The 16,378-nt window shown below is 48.5% G+C and overlaps 1 protein-coding gene across 1 annotated transcript; it reads right to left on the reverse strand.

The window, feature by feature from the left end:
• Nucleotides 1-303: 303 nt before the first annotated feature.
• Nucleotides 304-13,228, reverse strand: CMPK2 (cytidine/uridine monophosphate kinase 2). The gene is made up of 5 exons (XM_047746696.1): nt 12,426-13,228; nt 10,948-11,062; nt 9,743-9,944; nt 3,378-3,611; nt 304-1,999 (listed from the first exon to the last, which is right to left on the reverse strand). Exons 1-5 carry the CDS (start codon nt 13,095-13,097, stop codon nt 1,882-1,884), a joined length of 1,341 nt encoding a protein of 446 aa, XP_047602652.1. The 5' UTR covers nt 13,098-13,228; the 3' UTR covers nt 304-1,881.
• Nucleotides 13,229-16,378: the final 3,150 nt, after the last annotated feature.

Consider the following 16,378-nt stretch of genomic DNA (forward strand, 5'->3'; position numbering starts at 1 on the left):
TCTGTTGCTGGGTAGGAGTCACCGTCTTATTTCATGCTTATAAATCATATACCTATTAGGGTCCCCAAAAACCCAAGAGCACAAAGAATTATTTCTTCTTTTTAATATTGGCCATGAAGAAAGGATTCTACTTTCTTGAAACAATTTTTTTTAAACAAACCAAAACTGCCCTCCCTTCGTCTGAAAGCATTTTGACCACAGCTTCCCCTGGCCCACGAGCTCACACCTTCCCACCTCCTTGACCAAAAGTCCCCATCTGGACCAGCACCTCTGAACAACCAAAATACACTGGTGACAACATCATAAATTAGAAAATCACAGCAACTTTATTCCTTTGCAAGGTACAGAAAGAAAGCATAAAGTGTTTGTTTTCTTAGACTGCCAACACAGACTTTTCAAACTGTTTAAAGTAAATAACACCAATGACATAGATATCACATCTTTCATGATGCTATTCATTAGCTTTAAAAAATATTTTCAACTGAAACCAATTACATATTTATATATATAAATATATTATGTAAAAATTATCTCTAATTCTCTTGAAAAATAGTATGATACAGTTATTAATACTAAACTTGATTACAATCTAAAATTCTATATGATAAACCTGATAAGGCCTTAAATGTAATTATTTGGGGGGAATGTCCAATTTACAAACTTCACCTATCTTAGAACTGGAAGGAATTTTAGGTCATCACCCGGTTCAACAAATTCCTTAGGACAAATAAAGAATTATGATCACTTTTTAGATCAAGTTACATGGACTATTGATGTCAAGTGACTCTCCCAGGCCACAGAGTTATTAAATTTCCTCTTTCCTCAGCTTTTCTTTTTCCCTAGGCAAACAGATCTCAAAGCTGATTTCATGCGTAAGCATAAGACATTCAAGTGCAAGATAATTTACTAAGAAATCCCATTCCAGGATCCACTGTGCTTATTTAGTGAGATAAATTAAATCTGTGTAATGAAAATACACAACAAGCATTGCATTTAGCTTCTTGGCTTCAATTTTAATTAGTAAGCAGAGCCCTTACGCTGAGGAGAAACATGATGTAAATATCAATACGAATATATTGCTAGATTGGCTAAGTTTAAGGCATCCAGCTCAGTCCAAAACACTCATTATATCCAAAACCATGTTTTCAGGGGGAAGGAAAGAAATATAAATAAAGAGAACATAATTCAAAGAAGCCTGGTGTGTTTGTACTTAGAGCATCTTGGGTTGGCCGTCTCTGGATCTACCTTATAGATGCTAACCAAGAGGACGATCTCGGGGCCAGTAGGGCACAAGTCCCAGGTCTTCTTTGTAAGTATCCCCTACCCAAAGATGGCTCTGAGGGAGTGTCCTCAGACAGCCAGGACACATGGACCCTTTCTTCAGGGGCACTTGGCTCAAGGATCAGGCCGGAGTCCCCATTGATGGAGTGTGGCCATATGGGGAAAAAGGCAAGTCTACTACATCGAGATCCCATCAGTGGCCAAGGTACAGGCATGGGAGAGGCTGAAGGGACTTCTGTTGATTTGGGAGATCATCCTGGTTGCTTCTGTGTCCCTCATGCTTTCTGGATAAGACAAAACTTGGAAGTATTTGGTAGGAATGTAGTTAAAAATATATTAAAAAAAAAAGTTTGTTATACTTGAAAAAGCAACCACTGATCTCTGGCTGGAACATGACAATCTCAACCTTGATGGGTCCATTGGTCAGAAGGGAGGATAATGGTTTAAGTAAAACCAAAATGTCTTGTCTCCATTTTTCTAGGACACACTCTGTTTATGCAACAGAAATCTGGGAAAAACAACTAACTAGTCATGGGCCTAGATGCATCAAACAACATCAAATCTAGCAAAATGGATAATTACATTTTGGAGTCATTACAATTAATTACAATTATTTTGGATTATGCTTAAAACCGTCTGGAGGACTTTTTCTCTTGAGGGGCTGGCATCAACCACGTGGCAGCCAGGGTTCTCCATCTGCTGATAGGACACTTCTACCCTGGGGACAGGCACAATGAAAAGGGTTGGTTTATCTTTTAACACAGCTCTCCATGCAAACGCTATTTTCCTACCGTGATGTGCAGAGTTTACAGCAAGGACCCCATCTGGTTTATCTCACTCTTCCCCTCGGCCACTGGCTTTGCCCACAGGAGACACTGGATACATTTTGTTCAATAAATCATAAATTTATAATAAGGCTCCATAGCTAGCCTTTATTGATACCTATTACCTACCAAGCGTCAGCATTCTGCATGATTCTTCTGGTTTCATACCCAGGGTAAGCTAAGGAAGGGAACCAGGTCCTCCCCCATTTTGCAAAGAAAGTAGCAGAGGCTCTAAGAGATTAACTGATTGGACAACCGGGGAATGTCCCCATGGTCTGCACGGAAGATCTCAGACAAGCCAGCGGTCCTCAGCCACGGCACTGTTTCCATGGCCGAGTCTGCTAAAACTGCACCAGGTTTCCACTGCCCCCTCGGCTGTGAGCTAGCCTCCCTGCCTGCGAATGTGTGTGCGGACCGCCTGACGGAAGCGGGCCGGCCTGTGTCTACACACGTGCCGTTTACCACTTCCTCGCTGAGTGAACTCACCCAATTCCCTTCCCCTCTGCCTCCATCTTCTCATCTGTAAAATGAGGACAGAAATCACGCCTTCCTGGCGAGTGTGTCACGATGCCTAATTGCGTCAATATAAGTAAATGGTCTGACGTGGCTTGTCTGCACACAGCACTGCTGTTGCTGGGTTATTTCTAGCAGGACTGTGTTAGGATAGCCTGGCTCTCATTGTTTATTTATCTAAACTCCTCTGCTTTGGCTTTTTGAACCTGCCCTCCCAGGCTGGCTCAGGCTCAGCCATCAGACAAGAGGACAGCCCAGACTCTCCCGCCGGTTTCTAACGACAACAAAACCACTACCTTGAAAACCAGAAAGACCGTGATTTCAATCCCGTTTCACCACAGTGTAGCTGGATGAATCTAGACAAATCACTTAGTCCTTTGAGCCTCCGTTTTGTAAACAGTAAAGTGTGGTTCATGTTCCCTTGCAAGGATCAGAGCATCGGAACCCAAAAACCTGACACTAAGGGAAAGTCACTGCGGGCTCCCAGCACTCCGTGCCCATTAGATTATGACTGGGGAGCTGAGACCCAGGAACGTGCATCGTCTCAGCCAGGTCCACACTGTTCCCAGCACAGCCAGGACCAGAAGGAAGGTATGGGGCCCAGTCCCACAGCCAGGAGCTGAACCCAGCTCGGAGGATACTGTCTCATGGGTTTGGAAAATGGGAACGATGTCATTTTCTCCACATTCCTAAGGTCAGAGCTGATCCCGGCTCACTACCATGACCAGGATCCCCCACCATGCACCCCGGGACACCTACTTTTGACGGAATATGCTGTTGGCCTCCAGCTCAGCTTCCTCTCTGGTCCTCTCCATGCCCCGGCCCTCGATCCGATGCATCCTCTCCTCGGGACTCACTGTGAGCAGCAGGACCAGGTCGGGCTTGAGCAGGTCCCTGGGCCACTGGTAGATGGGATGATGGGCCGGGGGCAGGTGCTGGATCCCCCCAGTCACCTCGGTGGCTATGGCGTAGGTGGCCGTGCTGTGCCAGTACCTGAGAAGGAGGGTAGGAGTGAGTTTTGCACCCACAGAGGCCAAGGTCAAGGTGTACCTGAAAATCAGTTGGAGAAGAGGCTGAAACCAGCAAAGGCTCAAGTGTCCTCAGCATTGCATAAACCAAATTAACAAAACTAAAACTTGTTTTTTTTATTTAAGATTTTTTTTTTTTTTTAATTTGAGAGAGAGCATAGAGTGAGTGAGAGAGAACGCAAGTGGGGGAGGGGGGCAGAGGAAGAAACAGGCTCCCCACTGAGCCGGGAGCCCCATTCCACTCAGGACTCGATCTCAGGATCCTGGGATCATGACCTGAGCCAAAGGCAGACTTTTAGCTTCACTGACTAAACCACCCAGGTGCCCCTAAATCTTATTTTTAAAGTGTTTATAAAATGTGAAGAGTAAACCAAAGCCAATAGCCACAGTGAGAATACAGTGGGCTCTTCACAGAGTGATGGACACTTGGCGGATCCCACGTGTGTCACAAGATGACACGGTTGCATCTCTCTGGCCTGACCTATGTCGCCTTCTGTAAAAGGGAGGACGGCATGTCTCGTAGTCCCCTTGCATCTAATCTCGTGTCTTGGCCAGATAAAAATCCACGGGTCCATTCAGTGTTAAGTTGTTTTAAAGTGGAGTTTGCAGATGAAATCCACATTCTGGGGGCCCTGGTGAGGTGGCCCTTGTCCTGCCCAGGGCCCAGCTGCTCACTGTGCATCGGGACCCGTCAGGGGGGAAATGAACCCAAATATGACCTCCACTACTCTGTGACATCCCCCCTGAGTGAAGTAGGGCCCTCTTGACAGGCTCCTTTTAAATGCTGGCAGGAGGAGGAGAAGAAAATCACCACCGCAAAAGAAAATCTATTTCAAAATGCCCCATGGCTTTTCACTGCTTGCCGGAAACATCCCGCCCAAGACACAGAACAGCATTCACGGTGTACACCTACATGCACTGCATCACACAAGCATGTCTTCGTGCTCTTTCCTCCAGCTGGAGTGAGCTTCTCAGCGAGCAAACTCCTACTCTGCCTGCAGAGCCCCCCTCAGATGGAACCCCCAAGCAGACCTCCTGGTTCCCTCCTCTGGGCCCTCAATGTCCTTCACTGTTGACTCTACAGAAGAGTAAAGAAAAGCAATTTGTCTGTAAGTATGACCTCTTTCAACTCCTCCCTTAGAAAATTCCTTTTCTAGTCACCTCTGCATTCCCCAAACTGAAACCAGTGTTTGGCAAGCAGTAAGCATGCAATAAGTGTTCTTGGAGTGCGCAAACGAACGAAAAGGAATCAGTTTATGAGTTATTAGAGCTTATTAGAATCTTGCCCTGTTCGTATCATACTCCAAGTCTGAGAGACTAAATGCAAAACTTTAAATTCAGTAGCAAAGGAATATCGCCTACAACGGATATTTATGAAATAATTATCAACATCCCAATGAAGAGAATAACCTATGGCCCCACCCCTGTCCGTATTTTCAATTTGCTGCCTTCAATGTTTCAAAATCCTAAATTCTGGGGACGCCTGGGTGGCGCAGCCCATTAAACATCTGACTTTTGGTTTCGGCTTAGGTCATGATCTCAAGGTTGTGAGATCGAGCCCTGTGTGGGGCTCTGTGCTCAGTGCAGAGTCTGCTTGGGATTCTGCCTCTCCCTGTGCCTCTGCCCCCTCCCCCGTGTTCATGTACATGTGCTCACTCTCTCTTTCTAAAAAATAAATAATTTTTTAAAAGAAATAATACATAAAATCCTAAATTATTGATCATTTTATTTTTGAACTTCTTTGCAGAGTGGAAAGGACGTACTAGACTCTATGAAATGAATTCACAGCATTACCCAAGCTGCGGATCGATTTATCCCCTGCCCCCTACTTGCTCTGTAGACATAGGTAACTCATTTAAGCCATTACAGCCTCAATTTCCCCACCTGGAAAATGAAAAACATGCAAGCTTTGTTTTCCTTCCATAGTTGCTATTAAAAAAAAAAAAAAAGACAAACCCTTTACACACTGTATCACCCCATCATTAGAAGACAATATCTGTTCTTACTGGACACTGATTATCACTAAAGCTGCATTTTCAAATGTGGTAATACAGACAATACTGAAAAAGACCCCAAAAAATTAATTGGGGAGGCGATCACTCCCAATACCGTCCACCCTTCCAGGCCCTCATCCACTTCCAGAAGTGTGCACTGAAAACCCCAGCCTCCTCTCTATCAGGTCCCCGATTCACCACCTACAATCATGCGCTTTCCATCCTCCGTGAGATGCGGCTTATCCCCTAAGCTGAAGACATCCCAGCAAGTCCAGGCTTCTCTTTCTTGGCAACCAAACGACAATTTGCTCCGCAGTCTGCACGTGTCCCGTGTTCACTGAATTAAACACTCAGCTATGAATACAGAGGCTGATATCATCTTCATTTTAAAAGCCTTCTTTTTGTAGAAAAACCATCAGCAAGAATAGATTTTTAAAGGTAATGAGGGTGATTAAGTTGCCAACCTTAACCACAGTCACCATCAAAGACGACTCTGCTGCCCTCGTTTGTTCAGCTAGATGATGGTGTGGTCTAAAATGGGTTTCATTAAAATCTTTACACATGAACAAAACCCACCCAGACAACAAATAAGCGCTCTTTTCTTCTCCTTTGACAAGGTGATACAGTATCTCTCTAGAGAACAAAATTGCCGACAATCCGCAGACACAAAGGAGATAAAGCAAGGGAAGAATGAGAGCCCGTTTTCTATAGCAGGAGTTCTCTCCCTGACAATGCTGTGGCTCGTTTTAAATAATCATACCCTCTGGCCATCAATTTCAGGCTCTCCACCATTTAGAATTTCCCATTCCTGCCATCAGGCAAGCCACATCGGTTCAGATCAAAGGCAATTTGCTAACGCATTGTACATAGCTTATATAATAATGCTTTATATCTTAATGGCAATTTGCTATTGCAAAGCACTTCCCCCCTGTACCAACCCACTGGACATTCATCAAAGTTTCAGAGGTGGGCAGGGAAGGGATATGGAGTATCTCCACTGGGCAGATTAGGAAACCAGGAGCAGAGAGGATAGGTATCTGTCTACACGCAGAAGCCGGTGCAGCTCCAGGACTTTGGGATGTCTGAAGAAATCCTGTGCCTCAGGGAGTCTCCCTATATTAGGAGAAGTTCAGTCTGTCTCCTTGAGAAAGGACGTGGTCTAAAAAAATATCTCAAATACGGTAGATCCAGACCCATTAATAATAGGGTAAAAACATCCCACAGGCAAAGAAGTCCTACAAAGGAATACAATTTTTTACCCTTCTCCAGGATCCCCTCTAACTCGCAACCTTGCAATAATGATCTCGCCATCCCCAGTGTTAAAACTGCATGCTGGCCTTGCCGCTTAGATGAGAACACTGGCCTTCTAACTTACTTTTGCTTTGTTCCTCTTACCTGGCAACCCACCACCTCCCACTTTGTTCCCTACACATGCTGCAAATCACCTTCTCATGGAATATTTCAGAGATACAGAAAAGCGCACAGAGAAAGAAATTTCAGGGAAGGGGTAGAGGTTTCCAGATGTGGCAAACTAGCTTTTCACTGATCAACGTAGCCACTGGGAACCAGTAGAGACCTCGAATAAAGGAGGGCAATGCTAGATGTTGACGAGAACACGAGCCACAGGAAATTCTCAAACATGGCTGTGGGGAGAGGGCACGGTGAACGGTTCCAACCACTTCAGAAAACTTTTTGCAATACCTGCTAAAGCTGAACACACATGAACAATTCCACTCCTGGAAATCTATACAGCAGAACAGCATATGTACCCGCACCAAAGTCATGTACAGAATAATATCCCTAGGGGCACCTGGCTGGCTCGGTTGGCGGAGCGTCCAATTCTTGGTTTCAGCTCGGGTTATGATCTCAGGGTCACGAGATCCAGTCACGGAGTCTGCTTCAGATTCTCTCCCTCCCCTTCTTCCCCTCCCCACCCCACTCCTCCCCACCCTGCACACTCTATTAAAAAAATATATACATGTCCATAGCAGTAAGGCGAGTCTCATATGGGGCAAGACGGAAGTCAGATACAAACACTAATGCAGGTCAAGACCAGATCGGACAGTTCCTGGGTGATGGAGGTCAGGGCTGCAGTTACTACAGGGGGAGGGCGAAGGGGGTAGGGAAGAATGGGCAGGGACTGGGAAGGAGAACCCTGTGGCTTTATGGGGTGTGGTGACGTTCCAAGTCTGGCTGTGGGACTTGGGTATGTTCACTGCTTGAAATTCCTCGAGATTTACATTTATGATTAGTGCTATTTCCTGAGTACTTGTCATACTTTGATACCACTGCTTATCTTTCCAGATATTAGTAAAATTGCAGAGAGCAGTGCACATCCCCTGAATGCTAAGCCATAGTTCAACTGCAGCGGGGGGCCTCTTGTGCTGTATCAACCTCATTTCTCTCCCCTTAGCACTCTGTTAAATCCGTTCCCTATCCTTTCTCCCCTCCGTACTCTACAGTTTGTTATTACTTGGCACGTGTTCTACTGAACATCTATCCGCAACTTGATTTTCACTGTCAAAACCAGGGCTTTGCATTTTATGCACACGGATGTTGCACTGGCTGATGTTGTGGAATGGTGCTCCATTTCAGAAATACGCGAGTACTTACATGTGATTCCTTCGACTGACGGGCTTTCAGTTTTTCTAACTTTCCACTATTATGAACACAGCTGAGAGAGGGTTGCTGGAGCGGAAGTGGGTGGGGGGTGGGGTGGCTGGGTGATGGACTTTGGGGAGGGTATGTGCTACAGTGAGCACTGGGTATTATAGAAGACCGTTGAATCGCTGAACTCTACCTCGGAAACTAATAATACACTATACGTTAATTAAATGAATTTAAATAAAAAATAAAATTTAAAAAAAGAAATAAACAACAACAAAAAAGAAACTCTTGCATTTCTTCAGGAGGCGGAAGCAGTGTTCACTTCGCTGCCCCGTTACAGACCGCTCTCTGAGCCCAGTGTCCAGCCCCACCAGCACCTTGTAGGGCTTCTACCCATCCATGATCTCCAGCTCTGAGTCTTAGCACATTTTCATTGGTTCTCACAAACCTGATGAGAGCAAAATGGGATCTCACCGTGATTGTAATTTCCATATCACCGGGCTGGGTGATCTTAAGCCAGGATGACTTGCTTGCCATACACTTCAATCATTCCTGGGGTATTCTAATCTATTTCTTAGGTATGGCATTTTAAAAATCTACATCAGTCTATGTCACTCCATTATCTGAAACCTTCCAATGGCTCCCCTCTGCACCCAGAATAAAATCTGTACTGTCTTGTCCCCCAGGCCGTGCTGTCCCATCCCCGCCACGTTCATTCCTCTGGAAAGCACCCCCTCGTCCACCATGTGCTCATCACAAAGCCTGCTTCTAGTCCTGGACTATGCTACCTTCTTTCTGTTTGCAGGCTTTGCTCCCGCTGACTCCTCTTCCCATATGCTGTTCCTCCACAGTTTCCATTCCCATCTCTTTGGGAGCCTTCAGAACTCAGATCAACATTACCTCCTTAGAGAGGCCATCCTCGGCCAAACCCACGGAGTTATCTCCGTCAGGGTGTTTATCATTCTCTGATCTGATCACGCGTCTGTGCTCACTAGACCACGCAGCTGCGACGGAATGTTCGCTCCGTGACACAAAGCACCATCGTCCAGCTCATGTACCTAGAATCCCCTAAATTAAGAACAGTCTTTGGCCCACAGCAGACACCCAATACATGTTTTATAAATGAGCCGGTGAACAAACGTATTACTGAAAGAATCAATTCCTAAAGCAGAGGCTTCGTCGGTGTCCTCAGTGCGCTGTTTCTCCTCAGTCAGCGGCAAGTTCCTTAACCCTTGTGAGACCTGTGCTTCTCATCGGTGAACCAGGGATAACACTTAGCATCCACTTAACCATGTAATTGTTCCAGATACGGTATAATACATGTATGTGCTTAGCAAAATGCCTGCCTGTGGCGTAGGTACTTAACAAGTCATAGACATTTTTCCCATTATTATCATAACACAGTTTGACTTAAGACACAGGCGTATACGTGCGTGAAAGGGCACACACACACGTTTGGGAGAAAGTGACAAATTCACAGCATCTTTCTACCTACCTGTCTACAATCACAGGAGATCTGGCAGATTCTTTAGCTATCTCAGAAGCCACAATGTAATTGCCCAAAGAGTAAAAAGCTCTTCTAATGATAGTCGGTTCATCATCAAAGATTTTCCTCCACCTGCTGATGCAAGCAGGCGGCGACTTTAAGAGCACAGCCGTGAGTGAGTCCGAAACTGACTGGGTCACAGTGGTTTTGCCTGCGGAAAAGACAAACATAGGCTTCGTTACCACAGCCACCACAGCAGTCTCAAATGCTCATATTAGCCCACAAAGAGCAAAGACACTCTATCTACCTACAAATCAAAGCAGTTCATTACCTATGATGATTCTGGATTTTAAAAAAAAGAAAACAAAAATAAAACAAAACAAACAAAAAACCCAGACCTTTAGGAACCAGGGTTTCCTCTATGTGGTATCACAACACTTCTAAGAAACGCAAAATGGTGCTCTGTTTACAAATTAATGATAAACTCTGGCGTAGACTTCCAGGCCTGGGTAAAGCTCCACCTGGTTCCTCAAAACACTACCACCTGCCCCGGGAGGGAGCCCCGCCTCATGCTGAACCATGTGATCTCTTCCCCAGGCTCCACCTTGACCTAGTCCTTGGCTGTATCCTGCTGCCCCTGGTACCTGGCTTCTCCTGCTTTTTGTGTTTTGGGCTAAGCATGAGCTGTCCATTGTGTTTCAGTATCTGTTTGGCAGCTCCAAAGCTGCCTAGCTCTTCCTAGTTTTGCTCCAAAAGGTTCCTCTGAAGGGCCCGCGCTTCCCAGATACCCCAGGCTGACTCAAATCCCTGCACTTTTGCCCATGTTGTTCCTTCTGTCGGGAAGGACCCCTCCTGCCTTCCTCACTTGTACTGCTCTCATATGTACGGAAAATGTCATCCAGGTGTCAGCTCTTCCAGAGCTGCCCGTGACCACAGCTCTGTTCCCCACACCATGGCTGTATTAAGAGCCTTCTACTGGTCACCAGAGCACCTGAGGTCCAGCCCCCCTCCTCTAGCCTCCCCCACTCCCCTGGCCCCCCCACCGAAGGTCTTATTCATCCTCACATCCCAGGCCTGCCTAGCTCCATGCCTGGCACACACTACAGACGGACATGAAGCTTATGAATTGAACTCTATCAAGTTTTACTTAAGACCCATCTATTCCCGCAAGGGAGCAATTAATTGCATTGCCTATAACTCAAAGGTAATACTACCTGTGGCATCCAGGCCTTCAATGGCAATGACCGGGAACTTCCCTTTCTGGACCGGCTCCAGGCACTGGTCAACCAGGTCAAGCACTGCTCGGGCTTCAGGAATGAAGGGTATACACTGCAAAACAATGGTGATTCTGTGCATCAGCAGTGAAGCAGCGGGGCTTTTGCAATATCTAACTGCTGAGAACAAGACTGCCCAGTGCTCATTAGGCTTGTGTTGGACGCCATACCAAATTCACAGCATTTTGAACATAAGAAGGACTGAATTCCTTCATTTTTACTAGCAGTGCCTCAAAAAAAAAAAAAAAAAAAAAAAGGCGATAGCGGCTGAAATCACTCGGCCTGCAACCCTCACTGACCAGCTACCCCAGAGGAGGAAGGACAGGCAAAACCACAAGCGCAGAGCGACCGTGGAACAGCACGGGCCTGGCGCAGTGTGTCCCACGTGGAAAGCAAGACTGTAGCTCCTGGAGCGGTCAGCACCGTCCCTTCCTAGCCGCCAGGGGGCGGAGAAGAGAGCAGCGCGCGGCGGGCCGCAGGTGAGTGCGCGGGCGGAGTTCTCACCTGGGCTTCCCGCAGGCCCTACTATGCCTCTGCAGCGAGGCCACACGTTTGTACACGCGTGCGCTTCATCCTCTAAGCGCTTTCGGGGATTAACACGGCCAGCCTTCACGGTAACTCGGTGACGGTGGCAGCACTATCATTCCCATCTATGGACTAAGGAAAGTGCGTCCATGGGGTTTAAGAAACACAAAGTGACACAGGTAATTAAGGCCAGCGTTGGGATTTAAACCCAAGTGACCGGTCCTGCCATTTTAACCGCCGCGTAATACTAACCCAGAGCTTGCAAGATGCACTAAATTCCCTAGAGCCGCCTCAGAAAGCCAAGTCTGGACATCCCGGGCCCGGCCAGGCGGCGCTGGGAGAGAATCTTTGCCCTCCTTCCCTGAGCACCTGCTGTGTGCCAGGTCTCCGCTTGTCCTAAACATCGCGAGGCAAGTGTGTCACAGACCAAAGGGAGAACAGAGCGGTCGTGCGACCTGGGCCGGCAGCCAGTAAGCAGACAGCTGTGGTTTTAGAACGAGTTTCCCAAACCCCAAACTCATGCCCTTTTCTCCCCCAAATCACGCTCCGGCCTCCCAGATGGCATGATTCCCCTGCCCCCCAGCAACCTCTTTCCTCCCCAGGTGCCCTCAGCACGCCCACAGAGCAGGCCTGGCCGAGCGTGGTGTTGGGACCTCAGTTCCCACCTGGAATAGGAAGTTCCTGGCGGCCAAGAGTGGAGAAAAAAATCCCCAGTGTCTAAGCCAGAGTCTGGCACTCGTGCGGCCTGATAGGTCCTGTGTCTTGGGATGCAGTTCCCTGAGCGACAGAGGCCAGGCTGGGTAGGCCAGCCCCGATAGCGCGTGCCTAGTCCACTCCCTGTCTGGGGGCGAGAGGGGGGCACCCCGAGTGCAGGGAAGGGGCAGAACTCTTACCGCCTCCAAAACAGCGCGGGCGGCCTCCCGGTGCGGGAAGACCCCGGAGCTGGGCAGGTCGGGCACCACCGGGTGCAGGGCGGGCTCCGGGGCGGCCACGACTCGCTCGCGGGGGCCCACCTGCTGCCAGCCCGCGCCTTCCCGCAGCTCCCACAGGTGCTGCCACACCTGCTGCTGCGCGTCGCCCACGAACTCGCCCAGACGCGGGCCCTCCGGGGACTCGCCGAGCAGGGAGAACAGCGCACGCCGAGTGTCCGGGCTGTCGCCGGGGTCGTGGAGCAGGAAGCCGTGCTCCACGCCACCCGCCCCGCCGCCGGGGCCGTAGCACAGCAGCCGGCGCAGCTGGCACCGCCGGAGGGGGTCGCGGCGCAGCTGATGCAGCAGGCGCTGGTGCAGCCGCGCAGCCCTCACCCGGGCCGCGCAGTCCCCGCCCGGCGCCAGCGGCACGCACAGCGAGTAGCTGCGGCCGGGCGGGCCCAGCAGCGCGAACACGCGGGGGTCGGGGAGCGCGTCGGGGGCGTCGCCGCCGATGGCCAAGTGAGCCAGCGCGCAGCCCGGCAGCTCCAGCGCCAAGCGGTGCGGCGGCGCCATGGCCCGAGCGTAGGCCCTGCGACGCGGCCCCGAGAGGCGCCCGAGCGAAAGTGGGGAGCGCGGGCGGAGGGCCGAGGCCATGGGCTTGTCCGGTCCCGCCCTCGCCACTGGGGAAACGAAAGCTAAGTGACCGGCGGGCGGGGCCGGGGTGGGGCGCCCTCCGCGGCCTCCGCCGCCAGCTCCCGGGGCGCGCCCCAAACGGCGGCGGCGGCGGCGGGGAGCGGACGCGAGCAGGCAGGGCGCGCGGTCCCGGCGGCCACCCCGAGGGTGCGCTCGGCCGGGCGCCCTGTGCGGCGGGGCTGGGGGGCAGGTAGCCCCAAGCCCCGCGCGAAGCCCTCCGCTGAGGTTTGCGTCCCGGGGGTGCGCGCGCGGGTGTGCGAGTGTGTCTCGGCGACGGCGCGCGCCCAAGCTCGGCGTGTTAGCGGGGCTCTCTGGCTGCCCCCGCCGTCCCCCGCCGGCTCTTCAGGGCGGTGCGGCTCCCGACGCGGCGGAACTTGCAGACCCGGTGGCCCCATGCTGGGCCTCAGGCCCCAGCTGACCAGCTGTCTCGCCCGCACTCTGACCGAAGTCCTGTGAGCTGCTTTGACGGGCTGAACGGGGAACGTTCTCCCTCCTCTTGGAATTACTGCCCCCACCCTTGCTGACTTGCAAACTAGGGCGTATCGCCAGATTTGCACGGGAGCCAAGTGAAGTCCTGCCTTCGAGTCCAGTTCGTTGGTGGGGACAGGCTGTACCAGCCTGAAGCCCGCGTCGGCGGCAATGCTGCCCCGGTGTTTGTTTTTGCTCATTAGCTGACACCTTGGTGGAGGATTGTAAAGCAGCAACACAGGACGGGCTCAGTCGGTGCAGCTTCTGCCTTAAGCTCAGGTCATTAGGGTCCTGGCATCCATAACAGCATTGGCTCAGGTCATGATCTCAGGGTCCTGGGATCCAATCCCTGGATGGAGGCTCCTTGCTCAGCGGGAAGCCTGCTTCTCTCTCTGACTGCCATGCCCCCTGCTTGTGAGTGCTCTCTCTGTCTCTCTGACAAATGAATAAAATCTTCATTTAAAAAAAAAAAAAAAAAGATTGCCAAGGGGACTAAAAACAAAAATCCTGTGGAGAAAACTCAAACACTTAGAATAATGATGAAAAACATTAGATGAACTGAGGGCAAAATTATTTTATCATTTAAGCAATTTGGAGTTAGCACGGGGGTACCTTTAATTCTGGAAGGAATACAACTTTCAGACAAACAGGAACTATTATAGATACATGGTTGAAGTATGGGCTAGTAGACAAGGAGCAATTCAGAGATTCAGTTGTTTTTAGCTCTCTGAGAACAGGATCATTCTTACCCTCAGTGAGCAATCAGACTTGGGGCATTTAGCGTGCAGAGATGTTCCACATGTATAGTATCCTGGCGGGAGTGCAAATTGGTTCAAGTTCTCCGGAAGCACACGTACACTGTATGAACCAGTGATTCCAATCCTGGTATATACCCAAGATAAATGCATACATATATGTCAACCAAAAGACATGTACAAGAAAATACGTGGCACAATAGCAAGATATTCCAAATATCCTAATGACACAATTAAATGTACTGCGGTGTATTCAAACAATGGAATCAACAAATGTGAGGTATGACTCTGAACAGTCTGCGGCTAGACACAGCAGAGTGGGTGAGTCTGTAAACACAACACAGGGAGAGAAGCCTAACAGAGCGAGGGCGTGCTGTGATAACCTAGAGGATGGTTTTCAGAAAACAGGGCAAGGTTATCTTTGGTTCAGGGCCCGGGGGAAGGAAAGTCTTGGAGACTTTTTTTTTTTTTTTTTAATTTCTTTTCAGCATCTTGGAGACTTCTTGGTGACATTCGATTTCTTGATCAAGGCACTCGTTCCACACATGTGTTCATTCTGCCAAGAGCTGATTGTGCTGTGCGCTTACGGATTGTGCCCCTCTCGATGCACGTACAGTAGTTGAGGTAGGCACCAATGTCCAATAGGCCCCAGTAAGAGATTTGCACAGAAATGTTATGATGATTGCAAATAACTGAACAGATTCCACCATCTGCTAATGGGTTGCAGCCGCTGCTGGGACATCCTGCAGGAAAGGGTCCACCTCAGGGAGCATGGGGTACATTAAGGATGTGCAGTCGTTTGGAGGAAAAAGTCTCCGGCTAAAGAAAAATGATGATGACATTTGGCTGGTTTCCAGATGCAATTTGGATGTCTTTAGAACTGGCCAACTCCCGACTAGAAGGCCTAAGGGGGGCTGCCTTGTACCTCCTCCAGCCTACACCTGTCTGAGCAGTTGGAAGAAGAAATCCCTCCCTGGCCTGTGCAAGCCATGACTTTGAATAAGACAGTCTACCAGTCCTGAGTCTTACTCTTAAATGGAGAGGAAAAGACAAGATGGAAGGAATAGAGCATCTGTTCCATGACTTTTGTGAGTTCTTTGCTGGAAAAGACTTTGACTTCTTTATTTTATTTCTATTTTATTAATATTTATTAATATTTTATGAAAAAATAAAATAATGTGCTAATGATCAGTCATTGAGCAGTGAGGCAGGTGTTTAAATCCAAGTTCAAACATTTACTCCCTCTGTGACATGAGTTTCCCAAATTATAAAAGAAGTTAGTGCACGCAAAGTTCAGAGCAGTGCCTGGTCCACAGTGCTGGATGGTAAGCTGGCCACTGCTAATTTATTATGCCGGCAGTACTCTCAGGGCTTAACATAGGGTTATGTCATGTGATCCTGAAAATGCCCCGTGTGAGTGTGATATTAATATCCATGTTTCCCATATGTGTTAATCAGACCAGGCAGATAAAGAAATTTACCCAAAATTAAACACTTCTGGCTGAACTAGGATTCATACCTTATAATGTTTGGCTTGAAAAGCCTGCATGGCTCCCCTCTGTGCCATACCTGATACTCAGTTCAAGATGTAAACTGACTTGGTTTTGTTTCTTCATATACATGTGATCTAGCAAGAAAGAAAAACAAAAGCTATTTCTTGACTGAATCATATCACAGTGATATTTCACAATGCTTTTGGCTAAGATGATTTCCACTTGGATTCTATCCACCAGTGCATAATTGGAAATCATTACACATTGGCTTGCTATTTTGCTGAATTTACTTTCAGTTTCCTTTCTAAGTAAAATGAAAGTCATCTTTGTTTCCATTCAGAACATAACACTACTGGAAAAACAATAGCTATCCCGAACTGAACACTTATAGTCTGCTAGACAATGTCCCAATTTATGTGATTCTCCATCCATTAGAATTTTCAGTCTTCACACAATAAGTCCCATGAGACACCAGTATTTGCAGACTAGGCAATGGAGACCCAGAGAAATAACATAAGTTACCAAA

Source organism: Lutra lutra, chromosome 9 (assembly GCF_902655055.1).
Source record: "Lutra lutra chromosome 9, mLutLut1.2, whole genome shotgun sequence".
NCBI classification, from domain to species: domain Eukaryota; kingdom Metazoa; phylum Chordata; class Mammalia; order Carnivora; family Mustelidae; genus Lutra; species Lutra lutra.

Bases quoted from the DNA above. Each gene is read 5' to 3' on its own strand.
- CMPK2 (XM_047746696.1), bottom strand. From the start codon at position 13,097: ATGGCCTCGGCCCTCCGCCCGCGCTCCCCACTTTCGCTCGGGCGCCTC. The intron at 9,945-10,947 runs GTAGTATTACCT...TCTTTTCCGCAG, and splicing joins TGAAGGCCTGGATGCCACAG to GCAAAACCACTGTGACCCAG. The intron at 2,000-3,377 runs GTAGGTGTCCCG...GCCTGTCCCCAG, and splicing joins AACAGCATATTCCGTCAAAA to GGTAGAAGTGTCCTATCAGC.